General features: G+C 38.1%; 2 protein-coding genes across 8 annotated transcripts in view; both read left to right on the top strand.

Annotated features, from left to right (window-relative positions):
* LOC136832727 (hrp65 protein-like) overlaps positions 1-1,284 on the top strand; it is a 112,559-nt gene extending 111,275 nt beyond the window's left edge. For both annotated transcript variants that reach the window (XR_010851294.1, XR_010851293.1), the window contains one exon: positions 1,012-1,284. The gene's annotated coding sequence lies outside the window, so the exon portion shown is untranslated. The remainder of the gene's footprint in view (positions 1-1,011) is intronic.
* A 3,899-nt stretch (positions 1,285-5,183) lies between these two features.
* The window catches only part of LOC136832726 (putative glycerol kinase 5), a 32,090-nt gene continuing 19,598 nt past the window's right edge, over positions 5,184-17,675 (top strand). The window contains exons 1-4 of one of the 6 annotated variants that reach the window (XM_067094231.1): positions 5,201-5,449; positions 8,525-8,605; positions 9,481-9,674; positions 16,063-16,156. In XM_067094231.1, coding sequence (XP_066950332.1) covers positions 9,525-9,674; positions 16,063-16,156 — 244 coding nt within the window. In that variant the 5' untranslated portion in view covers positions 5,201-5,449; positions 8,525-8,605; positions 9,481-9,524. Of the gene's footprint in view, positions 5,450-7,197; positions 7,400-8,243; positions 8,348-8,524; positions 8,606-9,480; positions 9,675-16,062; positions 16,157-17,675 lie in introns of those variants that run through there. The other 5 variants (XM_067094232.1, XM_067094233.1, XM_067094230.1 and 2 more) reach the window with 5 other exon arrangements.

The raw sequence follows: 17,675 nt of genomic DNA, 5'->3' as shown, positions 1-17,675 counted from the left end.
GTGAGTGAATTGAACTGTAGAATGCCCTTGAACTGACTAATTGGGACATGAAGGATCCATTATATAACCTGGAAGTTGTAGCCATAAGGCAGAAAATCAGCTAATGACAATAAAGTTAAAGTGTTTGTAAGCTTTTGTTATTCATGAAATGATAGACACTTATCAGTATGTAAGAAGTAACTGTATGTAACTCCTGGAAGTGTGGATCATGGAGGATGCTGTAATGAGCTGAGAGAATGGCTGAAAAGAAGTGGTTGATGTTTCTTTCAAGCTTGAAGCCTCAGCTGAAGAAGGTACTACATATTCCACTGCTACTTACAGCTGAGTTACATCCCTGTCAGTAACATATGTCATGTTCCCCAAATGTAACAGTATTGTAGTTTTTTCGAGATTTAATACCCAAACATTAACACAACTGAAAACAGTGTCAGAGATGCTAGAGTTCCACTGGCAAGACATCCTGAGAGATAGCTGTTGCATGTATTTGTTCAGCTGGCTGTGGTTGATGAATGGACATAGTCCTTATGTTGCATTGGAGACCAGGAACAGGCAGTTGTAATATCCTTGGTAGCTATCAAATGCCTCCAACCCCTGCTTTAATAACATCAGCCTAGGTCCCAAAGTTTCATTGAGTCCTGGTTAGAAGCATTAAGTCACAAGTGAATAAATAAAACAAAATAATTTATCAAATTATTTTAACAGAAGTGGAATAATTGAGAAGTGTGAAGATGTACTTCTGTCAGAAAACTAGAAGGTAATTCAAGGATTAAATTAAGACCAAATTAGAATTGAATCCAGGAATAAGTATTGAAATCTGTGGGCCATGAATTTCTAGATTGATTATCGGATGTATAATGTATAAGTTGCTCGTAATTATCTTATGCTACTACTGTTTTGTTTGGGAAGTCAAAGAAGATATTGTTTTTCAAAATTACTGTCTAGATTTGGTTTTAAAATTCTTTGGTGTAATGCAATAATTTTTTCACATACTGTATTTCTGCCCTCTTTCAGGTGTTCTGGTTCTGTTAAAGAAGAGAATAGCAGTAATACCTCTCTACATGACGGAAATAGCATATTGAATCTATACTCAAAAAGAAGCTTTTTATATTCTCTGTCAGAGGGATTCATCTAGTTAACATTTTAAAGTCACTGTAAGATATATTGTGCATAGAAGTGGGATGAAAATTGTTACTGTTCATGTAATATATTTGTAATTACTGTAATGATAGTGTAAATTTTATGTTTTTCACTTTTATAGACATTTTGAATAAAATATACAAGTTATGCATAGTTTCTTTGAACCTGTTTTGTGTAATATTGCTTTCCCTTTGTTTTCAAGTGGTTTTTACAGTGTTTGATGTTTAGATTTATATCGTCACTTGGAAAGGGAAATATTGGTACAGGATAAGTTTCTGCCAACTAAGGCAACATTTCCCGTATTGTCCAAACCAAGTAGTTAGTACTAATCATCCTAGATAAAGGGAATGTTTATAAAACCTGCAATGAAAATGTTAAGAAAACATGGAAGTACAGTTTCCTTGAAAAGTTAATACAAAACTTGAGACATGATTGAAATTTGGAGCAACACTGACAGCACAGTCCTTAATTTGCCATGAGAGTCATACAAGTGTTGTCATGAAAGAGAAAGTTCAATCAAATAGCAGTTCTCTATTGACAATCCCCAAATTAAGATCAAGTTAGCTTCCTTTCTGTCAGACAAATATTGTGCACTCACAATAGGTACAGTATTAGCTATCAGACATATAGGTTTGGCTTTAAAAGATATATGTATTCTGCTTTATAAACCTTGTGTATTTCATTCGCGTTGTTAGATTTTACACTTTTATTACTTAAGATTTCTTAAGTGTAATGGAATGGAATTTGGTGACTGTTGACAAACTATATAACCCTTTTGAGTTTCTGATGCCAAATGATGTTATGCAAATCTTGTCACTCCAGATTCCAGTGATTTCATCTTGAGACGTTTTATAAAGAAATAACCATAAATATTCTGACATCACTTTGAGAGTATAATTGGATGCTTTAATTCATCTTTCTTGCAGGTAGGGTTTATCATTCTGGCTATACTGTACTTTTGTTTTCAAGTTTTAAAATTGCTATAATAAAGTACAATTATTCGACCTCAAAAAAAGACCAAAACCAGCTTTCTGTCGTGCAAGAGACCTTGACAGGAAGCTATATAAGCAAATCTCTTGTAAACTAGAAGTGGAAAGCTTCTGTGGAGTATGTTCAAACACCCGAAAATCTCAAAGGGTTAATATACTAAGTAGACCAGAATATAGCCAAATGCTCTTTATTTTGAATTGCATAAAGGAAGATGATAGCACTACCGTAAGGCAACACGCACGGGCTGGAAACCCAGTGTTTGTGGTAATATCACTAAGCTAACACCATATACTGTAGTTATAACAATGGAAATGAAAAGAAAGATAATAGCACTACTGTATGGCAACATGCACAGGCTGGAAACCCAATGTTTATGGTAATAACACTGTATGGCTAACACAAACTAATAACAATGGAAATGTGATACACTGAAATACAAGTCATTTTCCACTTGTTTCAGAATAGTACATTACAGTACAGACAAAAAAGTAAAGGGGAGTGTGGTGAGTTCCAGCCCAGAGATCACTGTTAGCCAGGATGATAAGGAATGTGAGTATGAGAGATAAAGTTTAACTGAATTGTTTTGATAAGCGTAACTTAATCTATTACTACAAGTCACTTTTCCCATATAAACCATCTCTCTTACAGCCTTTAGCCAGAAATTCACACCTGATTTTCAGCCATAAACCAATGTCACAGTAGTGATCATCAGCATTAAAAACTCATATATTTCCAAACAGCACATTACATGATTGAGGGGTTCTGCAGACAAAAGTATGTCGATTTGATAATTGTAAGGAAAAATTTGGCTACTTTTACTGATGGACAGCATTTCTACAATTAAATTTGTTCATATACAGTATGTATATTGTAAAAGCCAGTGGAGCAGTTTATTAACAAAAACCCTGCACTTATATAGTCTTGTCCTTCTACACAAACATTAGGAAGTTGGCCGAATATTGAAATTAGCACCAGTGTTTGTATTATTAGGTATACTAGATAGAAATGCTATGAGTCTAAGTATATCAAAACTAAATATATTCTGTTATAGATTTTTGTTTGAAAATTAATTATTAATACCAGCTTCATTACCTAGAAATGAACGTAATTTAGTACATGTTAGAAAATTAAAGGACTCTATGATATATAGAATGGGCATCAAATGGGATACAATACTCTTATTGAAGGCAGCGGATCATCAATAATCTAAAAGTGAGGTTATGTTAGTCTTCCATCTACATGGTTAATTGTTATACATTTTGATTCACAGATACGTAAATATAAGTTGTCATTGTTATCGTTATGCTAGATTTTGACAGAGTTGCTGTAGTCCATTATTGATGTTACAGTTGATCACAAGTTTCATAAGGGCATTCAATGTCGTTAACTATTTGATGTGATTCTAGTCTCCTTAGATAAGAACTTCTATTGCTGAAAAGTCAATCATTTCCATTAGTGTTCCCAGTTCCTCTATGAAAAATTAACACTAAAAATTCCACCATTTTTGGGAGATTAACAATCTTCAGGTTAACATCTCGAGAAAATTTTCTGAGTCGCATGTGTGTCTCCTTGCATACTTTTGAAGTTCATCAGTTTTGGCACCTTGCTAAGCAATGATGATATCTCATTAAGCAATTTTATCTTGCTCTCAATTTCCACCATCAATAGAGCGTTTCATATACATTTCTTTAATAATCACTCATAAGCGATAAGAACTAAAATATGATGAATGTCCAAGCTAATTCACACAGTGCAATATTTAGGGTGACAGGCCACAATTTGCATTATTAATGGGCTGTAAGAATTTGACTTGCACAAGTGTTCTCTGCTGAACTTTAACTCATTTTTTGGTGGACATTTTGCACTGCAGTTATCTCTCTCTCTTTCTCTCTCTCTCTCACACACACACACACACATTATTATTCATGGCATGAAGTGACTTAAGACTGTAAACTCATTACAGTATAGTATGTTGATTTATTAGAACGAATATGCACATGTATATAAGTATATATATATATATATATATATATATATATATATATATATATATATATATATATATATATATATATATATATATATATATATATATATATATTGACGATCTATCGCCAGAACTTGCGATATTTTATGTTGTCGTAGAGCTGGAGGAAGGAATGAAAGGAGTTGACCTCCTCTGAGTCAAGTGATACAAAAAATCATTATTTGTTACAAGACACCTCTGTGGCAGCAATACATTAATATAAAAACTACCGAACTACTATTTAAAAACTAATTGTCTAAAAATGTTGTTTACAAGTAGTTCATTCAGTTTGTACATCTTGGGGCTGTTGTTGATCAAATCTACACGAGTTTTCTTTATTATACATGACTCAACAATGTTTATTTTCGTGAGATGTCTTTACAGAACATTATCTCTTTAGCTTCTTTCCAGTTCATGGTGTGGTTGCACTCATTCATATGTTGAAACAAACTGCTTGCAGTATTCCCCGTTCTGACATCATATTTATGTTGTTTTAATCTTGTTTCGAGATCCTTTCCACTCTGTCCCATGTACAATATATATATATATATATATATATATATATATATATATATATATATATATATATATATATATATATATATATATATATATATATATAATATATGAATAATGAAAACACTTTCTACTCGGCCATTGGAATTTTTGTTCAGAATGTTACCTGACTGGGGAACAAAGGAGAAAGTAGCCCTGTGAAAGCGAACTGCCAGCTAAGGCAAAGAAACTGTAGTTTTACTTGTTTGACCTGGAAATTTTTAGATGCCATATGATAAGAAATTTTCTTATATAAAATATAGCCCTTACAAGTGAAACTGATATTCAGATTTATCCAGTGTGCCCAAATATGCAGTGTTCTAGAGTTCATAATAAAAATTCTATTAATAATAAAATATTTCCTGAACTTTTATAATTGACACTTAGAAAGAGTGGCATATTGAGAAATATGCAAAATAAAATTAAATGAAATAAAGCAAGATAAAATAAATAAATGAAAAGCGAACGCGATCTCGAACCACAGATCTCGCTGTAAACAAACAAATTCACAAGACGGCGAGAAAAGTTCAACCTTTCGTCCTCATCAGAAACCTGATACGAACTCTGGTGCTCTTAAACCTCGGCTCTGTGATTAACCACTTTTTCTCGATAACGCAGAAAGACAACACTATCTATTCCTTTAAGTCTTCTTTTAGCCTATTTAGCCTTAGTCATTTATGGAAATATTAAGTTAGGTTGGCCTATGTCAAGATTCTCGCCTCTGCAGACTGCATGTCTTAGGTAAGCTGCGGTCCATATTTGTATCCTAAAATGATGATGAATTGTCATTTTAATTGTTGATTAATTTACTGTAATTGATGATGGTGATTGTTTCTTCGGGGAGTTTACTGCCCCAGGCCTTAGGTTATAGTAGGACCCTGATTAGGCTAACTAGACTGTATGCCGCTTGGAGTAATACATAGGACATTAGGTTAGGCTCATATTTTCATTGTGATGCATCTGATCAATAAAAGTCATAGAATTAATAGTAAAACATAACTTTAAACGGTAATTCTAAGCCGACTGTCCGCCGTGAGCTAGACTGTGGGAATTGACGATTTCCTATGTTATTTTATTTGCTTTACAAGAATTTAAGGTAGAACTATAGGGTAGCTCCGCGTCGCCGACGGCACTATAACTTGATTTTTTCTACAGTTTTTTGGTTGCTAATTATGAGTTTACCTTTCATTTTTGGCACTCGTGTCTAATTAACCTGTAATTAAACCCCGAAGTCCATCCAATCTTCACAAGACAGATCACGGGTATGTCTGTTTCGAACAGTTCATATACCGTTCGGCAAGTGCAATAGCTTGTTAACATATGGGTACCCAACACCCCCCGGGCCAGTGCTAAACTCGGCGAAGGGACATTCCATTTGACCGACAACAAACAGATGCACCGCCAGTATCAGAACCCCTAAAAGTGTAGAAAAAACCAGTTGAAAGGGTAAAAACAGGCGTGGAGCTAATGTATAGATTTACCGAATTTAAAGTCATATTTTGTCAGCCGGCTGTAACTAAACTGTAATTGACCTTTGAAGACTACACTACCGACAGGGTAGATCTAAGCCGGCATTCCGCAGCGAGCCCCCCCACCCCCCTCCATAGCTAATACGGCAAAATTGTAACCAGTAAACACCCCTAAAAATGCCAACCTAACGTAACGTAGGGGTGTTTACTGGTTACAATTTTGCCGTATTAGCTGTGGAGGGGGTTGGTGTGCTCGCCGCAGGATGCCGGCTTAGACCTACCCCACATTAGGTAATTCAAGTCGTGTAGTCTTCAGAGGTCAATTACAATTCAGTTACAGCCGGCCGACAAAATATTACTTTAAATTCTCGTAAAGCAAGTAAAATAACATAGAAAAACGTCAATTGCCATAGTCTAACTCACCGCGGACAGCCGGCTTAGATTTACCCTTTAAATGATTATCACATTTTGGACTTGAAAATATAGGCAAGTTTTCCTATTTTTTTTAATGTATTCTTTGAACATTTCTGACGTTTGTATTGTTTGATAGCCTATTTACCCAACAAACCACACAACATCATGCACTAGGGTAAGAACCTGGCTCCCTAGGTTAGGTTAGGTTAGGTTAGGTGTGGTTGGTTAGGTCAACTGCGAACAAAACCAGTGTCAGAAACATTCAAAACATACATTAAAACATAGGAAAATTATATTTCCAGGTTCAAAATGTGAAAATGGTTTAAAGAAAAATTTTACCAAATATGTTGCAGGCTAAGATGATTTGCTTTAAATTGGTTATTTGTTGGTTATGTAGTAAGGCTCAGGTAGGACATTCCCAAACAGTTTTATCAGCTGTGCTTAAAGCTTACCTCCTATTTCTACCTAAATATTAGCTATCAGAGTTGCAAGTTAATGAACATCTTTCTTTAGCAGTTGCAGATCTATAGGGGTTTAACTCCAGGTAGATAATTGTTTTATTAGGTGTTGATTGTGTCTGCTCCATGACAATCAGATCTTTATGTAGTACTTGATTATCATCTTAATTATCTTCATCCTTAAAATCATGTAACAAAAACCAGACTGACGCCACCTACCAATGACTGCTGACACCACCTACCAATGACTGCAATACATCTGTGTTGAGGTTTGATGCAATAAATGCAGTAGAAAAGAATTAAATATACTTTTTGTAAATACGCGGCTGGATAATAAAATGAGCTCATGAGTAAGTAGAGTGAAAAGTTAACAGTAACTATATGAAGTACCATGATAAAAAAACTGTTAAATATTATGATTGTAATAATTATTTAAATAAAATGCAGGTAACAATTTTAATTTTGTCTTGCATAAAACTTTAAAAATAGCCAAAAATTTTATGTTAATTCCAACCTAAGTGTCAATGACAGTAAAATAAAAAAATTTTTCATAAGTTCTGTTTTGTCATACAGAAACATTTTTAGAAACCTACACCCCAAGAATACTTTTGTCTGAAAACTAGGCCCTCTCAAGGAATGGGCCACAGGTAACAGCCCAGGCCGACCTGTAGATAAAATTCCTGTGTGGAGATATTGTAGATAAGTTCAAATTACAGATTCATATTGCAGATTTTTTTTTATTTGAGTTGTTATGCATGATCATAAACACTTTTAGTTTTTGCCCTCCTGAGTATAGAATGCATGAAGTAAGTTTGTCTTATATGGAGGCATTGATATTTTGAAAATAATTTTTATATATAGGAATACAAACATTTTTAGGTTGCCCTTCTCCTAGCCCCTTTCATTGATTTGTTAAGAATAATTGCTTTTACTTGTTGAGGTCTTAATTGTCATTTGGCTTTGTCCATTAGAGAATTATGGTCCGCTGCTAATTCCACTTTCTAGCTTTAAGTAATAGTATGATTTTATTATGGTACACTGAAGTTATTTTAGATTATTTTAAGAATTCCAGATATTACTGTACCTCTTGTGTCAAAGGTAAAGAAAAGGAATGTCTTTATAATATAACCAAAGGTTGAGATGAAGATTAGATAAAAGTGGTCTGATAATAATCTCTTTACTTGAAGTATTTGTGTCTCTTACAACTTGTAGTGTCTCTTAGTAGGATTGTTTTGACGGGGATGTCATATAGTCACCTCTCAGAACATTATTATTACACACACACAGAAGAATGGTGGGTAATTAGATTATCCAGTTTGATGAAGTCCAATGGCAATAATTTTATCTCTGAAAAAATATTTCTCAGTTTGGTATATGAAGAGTCAACAATATTTGTCTGATAATGAATAGTTTTGTTTATCAGTGAATCTCATCATGTAGTTTATCATTTCCAGTGGATTTCATTGTCTTTTTAGATGATTGAAACTCCTTAGGCAGACAGTGTGTAACATCCTTAAGTTTAGTAGTTGTGCTGAAGATATCCAGTCTTAAAGAAGGTAAACTCTTCCTTTAAAATTTCATAGGTTTTTTCCTTTTTCAGTTCTTTTGTGATATTCTATACTAGGGGTCACTTTCTCATATTGTAAATATATTTAAATTATTCAAATGCATAAAGTACTGCATTGTGATATTAGACTTTTTGTGGTTCTTGAGTACAAATATGTAATTTTTAATAAACCCATCATTTGAAATGAATGCCGTATGTCCATACAGTGGAGAAATCTCTTAGGTTTCATGCTAAGAAATGCTGTTTTAATTTAGCCGTTTGTCAGTGGAAAAAGTTAGTGTTAGATTTCTTCGTAGCAGTGGAATTAGATACAGTACTTAATCCTCATGTAGACTACCCAATTATCTTCATATTAGAGCCATATTTTTACTTTTGGTTGTATGCTTTTTATGAGTACCCAGTTTTTTATGCAATAATGATATTCATACAGTATTATTAATTACCAATTGTGAAACTGCTGGAAAAGTAGAGGCTATGTTAGGAGAAAGTATGTGACTTAGTGAAGGAACGCAAATTCTGCTCTTCCGCATTCTGTGATATCTGAAAAAATAAGAACTGTTTGATTTTATGCTTTAAGAACCTTCAAGGAAAGCAATGAAAAGTTTGAAGTTAGCACAGGTAGACAAAGGATTGTAAAAGTGGTTTATTTGGCATGAAGAAAGGAGCACAGATAGACAAAAGGTTGTAAAAGTGGTTTATTTGGCATGAAGAAAGGAAGGCTATCTCAGGACTGTGCCATTATTTGATATGCTCTTATCCAGAAATATTTTATGTAATTACATTGTTTGGTTTTCCCTTTTGGTATCAGTGTTGTATGCATCATTGAATCATTATTGTGTTATTATTTCTGTGCAAACTTTACAGATTTTTACTCCAGAGAGTTAGCTGAAGGATGTTGAAGTAAGAAAATGAGTTGCACAGAGAGTGTCATAAAAAATGGTGAGGCAGCAAAGCCTCAGAAAGGTAAATATATTGCAAGCCTGGACCTGGGGACAACAACCATCAGATGTTTCATATATAATGAAAGAGTTGAAATATGCGGAAAAGCAGAGCAAAAGGTATGTGAACACGAATGTTTATATACTTTTTTTCTAGAGACCTCTGTAGTCACTTATCTACTGTGTTTTTGTTGTTTGCAATAATCTATACAGAAGTATATACTGAATAAGTAGAAGGGATAAGATTTAAAATCAGTTGTACTAATGTCAGTCACCATTGTTTTTATTATGTTATTTATTCTTATTCTTTTATTTGTATTAAGTGTTATGGAGAGGTGTATAAGTTACGCTGTAATATGATCTCTCTTGCTAGTCAGCTCTTTTTCTTTTTCTCGCATTTTTTTTTACTCCAGCACCATTCATATATTTACCAGAATGAAAATTAAATTTTATATATGAAACTTACCAAGTACTGTAATTACATAGCTATAGTTTCTTCTTTAAATGGCAGCGTAAGAATTGAAAATTCTCAGTAGCACTCTTTTGTTTTGGTGCAGGTAACTGCCCCGCCCACTTTTGGCGAAGAATAGGTACAATGTAGATGAAGAGCTCAGTTCGTTTCTGCCGCTTGATGACCAAACATCGGTCGTTCAGTAGCTTTGTTTTGTTAATTCAGGAGTAGTTTCACCGGATGGTTTGATTGTCTATCAAAGGATTTGGTGAAGTATTCATTCATTTGGTAGCCTCCGAGTTATATTTTCATAGCTGAGTTAAGCTTAGCTTAGCCTTTTTAAATTTTTGGACTGATTTGGACTATTATGTCAGTTACAAGTGTGACCAGTAACAGGTATTGCAGCAGAGGCTGTAATACTAGGTTGACTTCATTTAAATACAACGAACATTCTATTTGTTTTCACTGCCATGGACAAGTATGTTCCCCTGACTTGACTTGCGAGGAATGTAAGGATTGGGATGTAAGTAAATGGAAAGTGTTGACCAATCATTTGGATAAATTAGAGAAAACTAGGCTCAGGAAAGTGGCTGCTACAGCCGAGGCTAGAGCTTCTGTGTCCTCTACCCCTAAACCAGCCTTTTCAACACCTTTGATTTCTCATTGCCCGATTCCTACTTCTCTCGCTCTCCCTGCAACTCTGCTACCTGGCTCCCTTCCCTCTGAACCTAGTGTCATCGCCAGTCTTGAAGCTCAGATGGATAAGAAATTCGACGTTTTAGAAAATACTGTCGCTCAGATAGGAGCTTCTGTAAGAGTTCTTTTGGACAAAGCAACTGAGGATCATAGTGCAAGTGTCGGTGCAAGTGCCAGTGTTGGTGTTGTGGAGGGGGTGGCTACTCATCCCACTGATGCTCCTAGATGAAGGTCCCCGCCAAACTCCCCTGCACCTGGGAGGAGGCAAACCGTAAGTCCAAAGGAGGTCGCTGGAAAGGTGTTCAATTGGATCACACCTTATCTTCCACTGGTTCGGATTTGGAACTCGAAGGACATGGTTGACCTTTTCATGAGTTCTAGGCATTTGAAGAGGCATGTTGCGGACGTACATCCAGTGGTACCTCGCAAGCGCCATAAGGATCAAGAGCCCTCTTGCAGCTGTTGGGACGGCAGAGAGCTCCCTTTGGACACCAAGCTCCCATTGGCTCAAAAGCGCCCATTGGATCCCAAGCGCCAATTGGCTCATAAGCATGCTTTGGGATCTCCCTCTCCCATTGGATCTGAGCTCCAAGTGGCTCATAAGCCTGCTGCAGGTTCAGTTCACACTGTAGCTTCAGACATGCGGTTGGCTCCCAGCTCTCCAGCATTGGAATATGAGTCTGAGGCTTCAGATTCAGATGTCCCTATTGCTGCAGGTCAACCTTTTTCGGTGCCTTCTGTGTCGCAGATCCCCAAGGCCGTATCCTCTTCACCTGGCACTGATCGCGCAATGTTTGCAAGTACATCAGCACCCCAAGACTCTTCTTTGCTTCCCATTCACCAACGTTTGGACAACATTCTGCAACTGTTGAAGAAACCCTCTTCTTCGCAACCAGAAGAACTGCAGCAAGATTTGGTACTTTCCGCTGTATCTTCAGCAGAGGAGGAACCTGAACCAGAACAGCCTTCATCAGCCTACGCCTCATTATTTAACTATTTTCTGTTCTGCTTCCTGACATATTTCTCCACCATGGCCCCTTCTTCCCCAGGATCAGCATTGTTGTTACATCAGTCCTCGAGTACCACTAGACTCCCGAAGATGGCCCTCTCTAGCTCTTCCAAGAAAGCGTTGTTGGGGATCGACTCTTGGCTGTCTGAGAAAAGGGAGTTGAGCAAAGTTGTATTTTGTTCTCCTCCTTCTCGGCTTTCCAAGAGGAGTTATGTATTCTATGCAACCAGAGAAGCTCCTTCCTCGGGAGTTTCTGCCGCCTCTTTCTCCGGTCTGATTGACCCTGCTCATTCGGCCTTCGATGCGGTGAAAATTATGTTTATCTTCTGAGCTTGACCGCCTAGTTAAGGATATATGTAAAGTATTCGAGATCTTCAGTTTCCTTGATTGGACAGTGGGCGTGTTGACCAAGAAAATTGAGGATTGTTCTTCCCTCCAAGAGAACTTGGCAGCAGACTGGGTCAGAGTCCTGTCATGTGTGGACAAGGCGATTCGAGATGGGGCATAGGAGTTAGCTGCTCTTTTTTCGTCATGTATGCTGAAGAAAAGATGTGTTCTTTCACCACTAAAGGAGTGACACTGTCCCAGAGATCTGCTCTTCTTTTTGCTCTTCTGGACAGTACCAGCCTTTTTCCTCGAATGACAATAGGGCAGGTAGCTACGGAATTGCAAAAAAAGGCTACTCACGACTTGCTTGCACAGTTGTCCAAGCAAACGAAGGAGCCTAACTGAACACCTGTGGTTTCATTTAATCCTCGGCCTTTCTCTCCTCTCCAGCCACAGCCCTTTCGAGGTAACAAAGGAAGGGCTTCCTTGTGCCCATGCACGAAACCCAGATCAGTTCGCCCCATCAGCAAGAAGTCCTCATCTAGACCCATCTCTAGCAATCGAGACTTCGGTCCTCCCTCTACCTGTAGGCGCCAGACTCCTACACTTATGGAGACAGTGGGAGGCCAGATTGATAGAACCATGGGTACTACGGGTTCTCAAGGAAGGATATGTGACCCCCATCGAGGAGAGTCCACCTTTGTCGCCTGTGCCCTGAAAGACATACTTGGTAGGCACAGAGAGGTTTTTGGCCCTCTCAAAGGAAGTCACAGCTCTTCTCCACAAGAGAGCTATAGAGGAGGTAGCAGACTTGTCATCGGAGGGGTTTTACAACCGCCTCTTTGTAGTCCCCAAAACCTCTGGGGGTTGGAGGCCAGTCCTGGATGTAAGGGCTCTGAACATCTTCGTCCAAACCATGATGTTCAGGATTTCAGATGAACAGCTCAGTTTTCGCTGCAATTCCCCGAGAAGATTGGATGGTTTCAATAGACATGAGAGACGCTTACTTTCATATCCTAATATACTGGGACTCCAGGAAATTCCTGAGATTTGTATTTAAGGAGAAAGTTTTCCAATTTTGGGCTCTATGCTTCCGGTTGTCAACAGCCCCTCAAGTCTTCACCAGGGTTCTCGTTCCTCTACCTCAATGGCTTCATCTAATGGGAATGAAAATTTTTCTGTATGTGGACGACTGGCTCCTACGATCATCATCCCAGAAGAAGTGCACAGAGGACCCTCTCAAAACCCTACAGTTAGCCCAGGAGTTGGGCATTTTAATCAACCAGGAAAAATCCCTACTAGTCCTTTCTCAGATGATAGTGTATTTGTGGATGAAGATAGATTCCCGGGCTTTTCGGGGTTTTCCATCAGAGAAGAGAATACTGTCATGCACCCAAAAAGTCTGTCATTTTCTGAGTCTTCAGACCTGCTTGGCCAACGACTGGATGAGCCTACTAGGGACTCCTCCATAGAGATGTTCGTTCCTTTGGGGAGACTGCATGCAAGACCTTTGCAGTTTTTTCTGAAGGCCAGTTGGAACAGGAAGATTCTTCCAGATTTCTTCGTATTCCCCATCACACAGGAAATAAAAAAAGATCTTCAATGGTAGCTTGTAGAAGGAAGGTTCCACTCAGGGAAGTCCCTGTCTCATCTGAACCCGAACCTTTCATTGTTCTCCGACACACCGGACCTAGGTTGGGGAGCGACACTAGGACAATTGGAAGTGTTCCCTTCAGGAGAGGAAACTGCACATAAATCTGAAGGAGTTGATGACAATTCACCTGGTGCTTCAGCGTTTTGCTGCAGTAACTCGAGACTCAGTGATTGTGGTTCATTCCGACAACACGACTACTCTGGCTTATATTCGAAACCAAGGAGGTACTCACTCTCTGTCACTGTGTGAGTTAGCCAGGGATCTCCTTCTTTGGGCGTACAACAACTATATACACAGACTCAAATGCTATGTTCAGGGCAAGTTAAACGCATTAGCGAATTAATTGAGCCGTTGCAAACAGGTTCTACCTACGGAATGGTTGCTGAATCCACGGGTGTGCACCGACCTGTGGAAACGGTGGGGAACACTGTGGATGGACTTATTTGCTATATCCAGGAACCATCGTCTCCCTGTATTGCTCTCTGGAGCCAGACCCTCAGGCATGGGCAACGGATGCAATGCTTCAGGATTGGTCACACCTGGAAATGTATGCCTTCCCTCCGCTCAGTCTAGTAAGAGACGTGATCAACAGATTCAAGACGTCTCATTATGCATCGATGATCCTACTACCTCCTTTTTGGCCTCAAAAGGAATGGTTTCCAGACCTTCTGGAACTTCTGTCAGACTTTCTGCGGCTCCTCCCACAGAGAAAAGCTCTTCTCAGACAACCTCACTTCAACAGATATGATCAAGGTTTGTCCACTCTCTCTCTCTGACAGGCTTCAAACTGTCAGGAAGCTTGTCAGAGCGAAAGGATTTTTAAGAGACGTTGCGAATGCTATCGCAAAATGTAGACGCAAGTCTTCTTCAAGGCTCTACCAGGCTAAGTGGGCAGTTTTCAGGAGATGGTGTAAAGAAAGTAACATCTCTTCTTCTTCTACCTCTGTAGTCCAACTAGCTGAATTTTTACTTTACCCAAGATCATTGAGAGGCCTTTAGATGTCTTCAATAAAGGGTTACAGATCCATGCTGAACTCAGTATTCAAGCATAGAGGTGTGAACATTTCCTCAGACCCGGACATTTCTGACTTTGTCAAGTCTTTTGACACCAGGAAAAGGAATTCTCAGCAGCCAGTGTCTTGGAACCTAGATGTAGTCCTGCATTGGTTGTCAGGCCCTCCTTTTGAACCTATGGAGGCATCCTCCTTTAGGGATCTGTCTAGAAAGACACTTTTCTTAATCGCTGTAGCCAGAGTGAAAAGAGTCAGCGAGTTGCAAGCTCTGGACAAGCAAGTTGGTTTTTTGCAAGAGACAGCATTTGCTCATATATTTTAAGCTTCTTAGCCAAAAACGAAAACCTGTCTAACCCTTGGCCTCATTCTTTTTTGGTCCAGAGTCTTGCAGAACTGGTGGGACCATCGGAACAAGATAGATTATTGTGCCCAGTGAGAGCATTAAGATTCTACATCGAGAGAACCAAGAATAACAGAGGGGATTCTTGTAATCTCTGGTGTTCTATTAACCCTTAAACGCCGAGCCTCTATTTACAAAAGTGTCTGCCGTATGCCGGCAGCGTTCGGGAGTTAGGGCCAAAGCGGAAAAAAAGTTTTTTAAAAAAAATCACACCATGCTTAGTTTTTAAGATTAAGAGTTAATTTTTGGCTCCTTTTTTTGTCATTGCCTGAAGTTTAGTATGCAACCATCAGAAATGAAAAAAAATATCATTATCATATATAAATATTGGAATATATGACAGCGCAAAAAAAAATTTCATATATAATTGTATACAAATCGCACTGTGAGCAAAACGGTTAAAGCTAATGGTTGATACTACTTGTATATGATTTTTCCCATTACAATTGGTGATTTCAGAACACACTGCATACTTATGGTCAAGGACTGCTTTATTAATGTTACAGATATGGATTACTAACTTTATAAACCCCTCAATTTGATAGAAAGCTGAAGAGCTGTGATATTACCTCCGGCCTATGTAGATATCCAGGTTTGTTAATCGTACAGACATGTACAGAGTTATTTACTTTGTCATACTTCAAGTTTTATTATACTTGGTGTGCCATTCTCCCAGCCCCTCCATCTTATTTAATCCAAATCTGCCTCAGATTACCAAGGCAGCTACGCAGATTCCTGTAGTGTCAGGGTAATCACTGAGAGAATGACTTGAGTTTTCTTTAAAGTGGTGATAGTAAGTTTTCTGCTTGCAAAGCCAATGTTAAACAATACTGTATAGCTTATGTAAGATTGTATTTATGGAACATGAAAATTATATTTGATTTTTTAAGTTGGACTTATGGAACTCAAAAAACATTATACTATATTTTGTTTTTTTTTATATCAATTTTTATTCCAGGTTACTTTGTTATATCCATCATCAGGACAAGTGGAGATTGACCCAAAGGAACTATGGGAAAAATTTCTGCAAGTTATTAATGGAGCAATTGCCAGTAAGTAAATTTATTGGCATTTATCTTTCACTTTCTAATGAATACAAAAACATAAATCATATAAGTGCACTAGAGATAAATCAGATTTTGGATGCTGAAATGTTGTGCTGAGGTTAAAGAGATAAGACCTCTTCAGAGGATTAACTGGCATCCTCTACTGCTTGGAGCATGTTAGAGGAAGTTGTCTTGGTTGTTGGGTCTGTCTGCTGGGGTAGCTTGGCTTGCTGGAAACAGGAATGGGCTGAGATGATCCAAAACCTGAAGCTTCTTTAGTCTGAGGAAGACAGAGAATTTGTCATTTGTTGTCTTGTCCATTTCTTCATTGCCAGATTTGTTAGTAGTCAACAACCACTACAGTACTGAGAAAAATAATGTTTCTTTGGCTTTGATCCCTCCCTCCAAAAAGAGCATACTGATAGCTCCTAACCTCACTCGTGCTAGGGAATCCTGAAACAACTGCTCTTTACTATTGCAATTGGTATGAAAGTGTCTGGGATTGGAGAGAATGAAGTTGGTACCTGTTTCATATCTTGCAAGGAACAGCTCTGGATCTTGTATTAGTGGCATAACCATTTATCTGATTGCAAAAAAATTAGTATGGGGACAGCAGTTGGTTTGTTTATTACTGGTTCTTTGTTTCTCCATCTGAAGCCTTGAGTCAGCAACAAAATCCAATAGTAATGGCCAAGGGTAGGTCAAATGCACAGTTGGTGGAGTTATCTTTACTTAGGCTTCCTTTTTAGGTTTTTAGGTCTTCCCAGCTAGAAATCATGCAGACCTCATCAAGCACCTCCAGAAAGGGAGCCACATTTAGAGTTGTCTCTTGTTCTTCTCCTGAGGCATAACATGGTCCATTAGAGAGTTGAAATTTGGCCTCTGTGCAGAGGTGGGGGTTGTCTATGATGTGGTCATTTTCTTTGAAATGGTAGGAGTCCTTAGATTCAGGGATTGAAGGTCAGTTGGCTTCTTTTCAAGGGTAGCAGAAGCCAAGCCAACATCCAGTGACATGGACTGTCTCTTCCTTCTCCTCCTAGATATAGACAACGATGCTAATGATAAGACATTGATGGAGGAATGATGACGGAGAAGTAGAGCAAGCAGGACTCTTTAATTGAAAGTCAAGAACAAACCTTCCAAGAGAGTGTGTTTTTTCCCTCTTAAGAAGGTAACCCATGACAGATGTGACCAGAATTGACCCAGTGAGTTGTTTGCTGCCGCCCAAATTCTTGCAGATCCAGATGATGCATGTGTTTTTACTCTCTTAAGAAGGTAACCCATGACAGATGTGACCAGAATTGACCCAGTGAGTTGTTTGCTGCCACCCAAATTCTTGCAGATCCAGATGATGCATGTGTTTTTACTCTCTTAAGAAGGTAACCCATGACAGATGTGACCAGAGTTGACCCAGTGAGTTGACTGCTGCCGCCCAAATTCTTGGACACATCTTAGGATCCAGATGATGCTTGAATGGGGACACTACCCTCTCTCTGACAGACAATACTGGTGAACCTAGGAACAT

This window comes from Macrobrachium rosenbergii, chromosome 50 (genome assembly GCF_040412425.1).
Source record: "Macrobrachium rosenbergii isolate ZJJX-2024 chromosome 50, ASM4041242v1, whole genome shotgun sequence".
NCBI classification, from domain to species: domain Eukaryota; kingdom Metazoa; phylum Arthropoda; class Malacostraca; order Decapoda; family Palaemonidae; genus Macrobrachium; species Macrobrachium rosenbergii.
The sequence above is the reverse complement of the archived record's forward strand: the minus strand, read 5'-3'. Positions and strand labels throughout refer to the sequence as shown.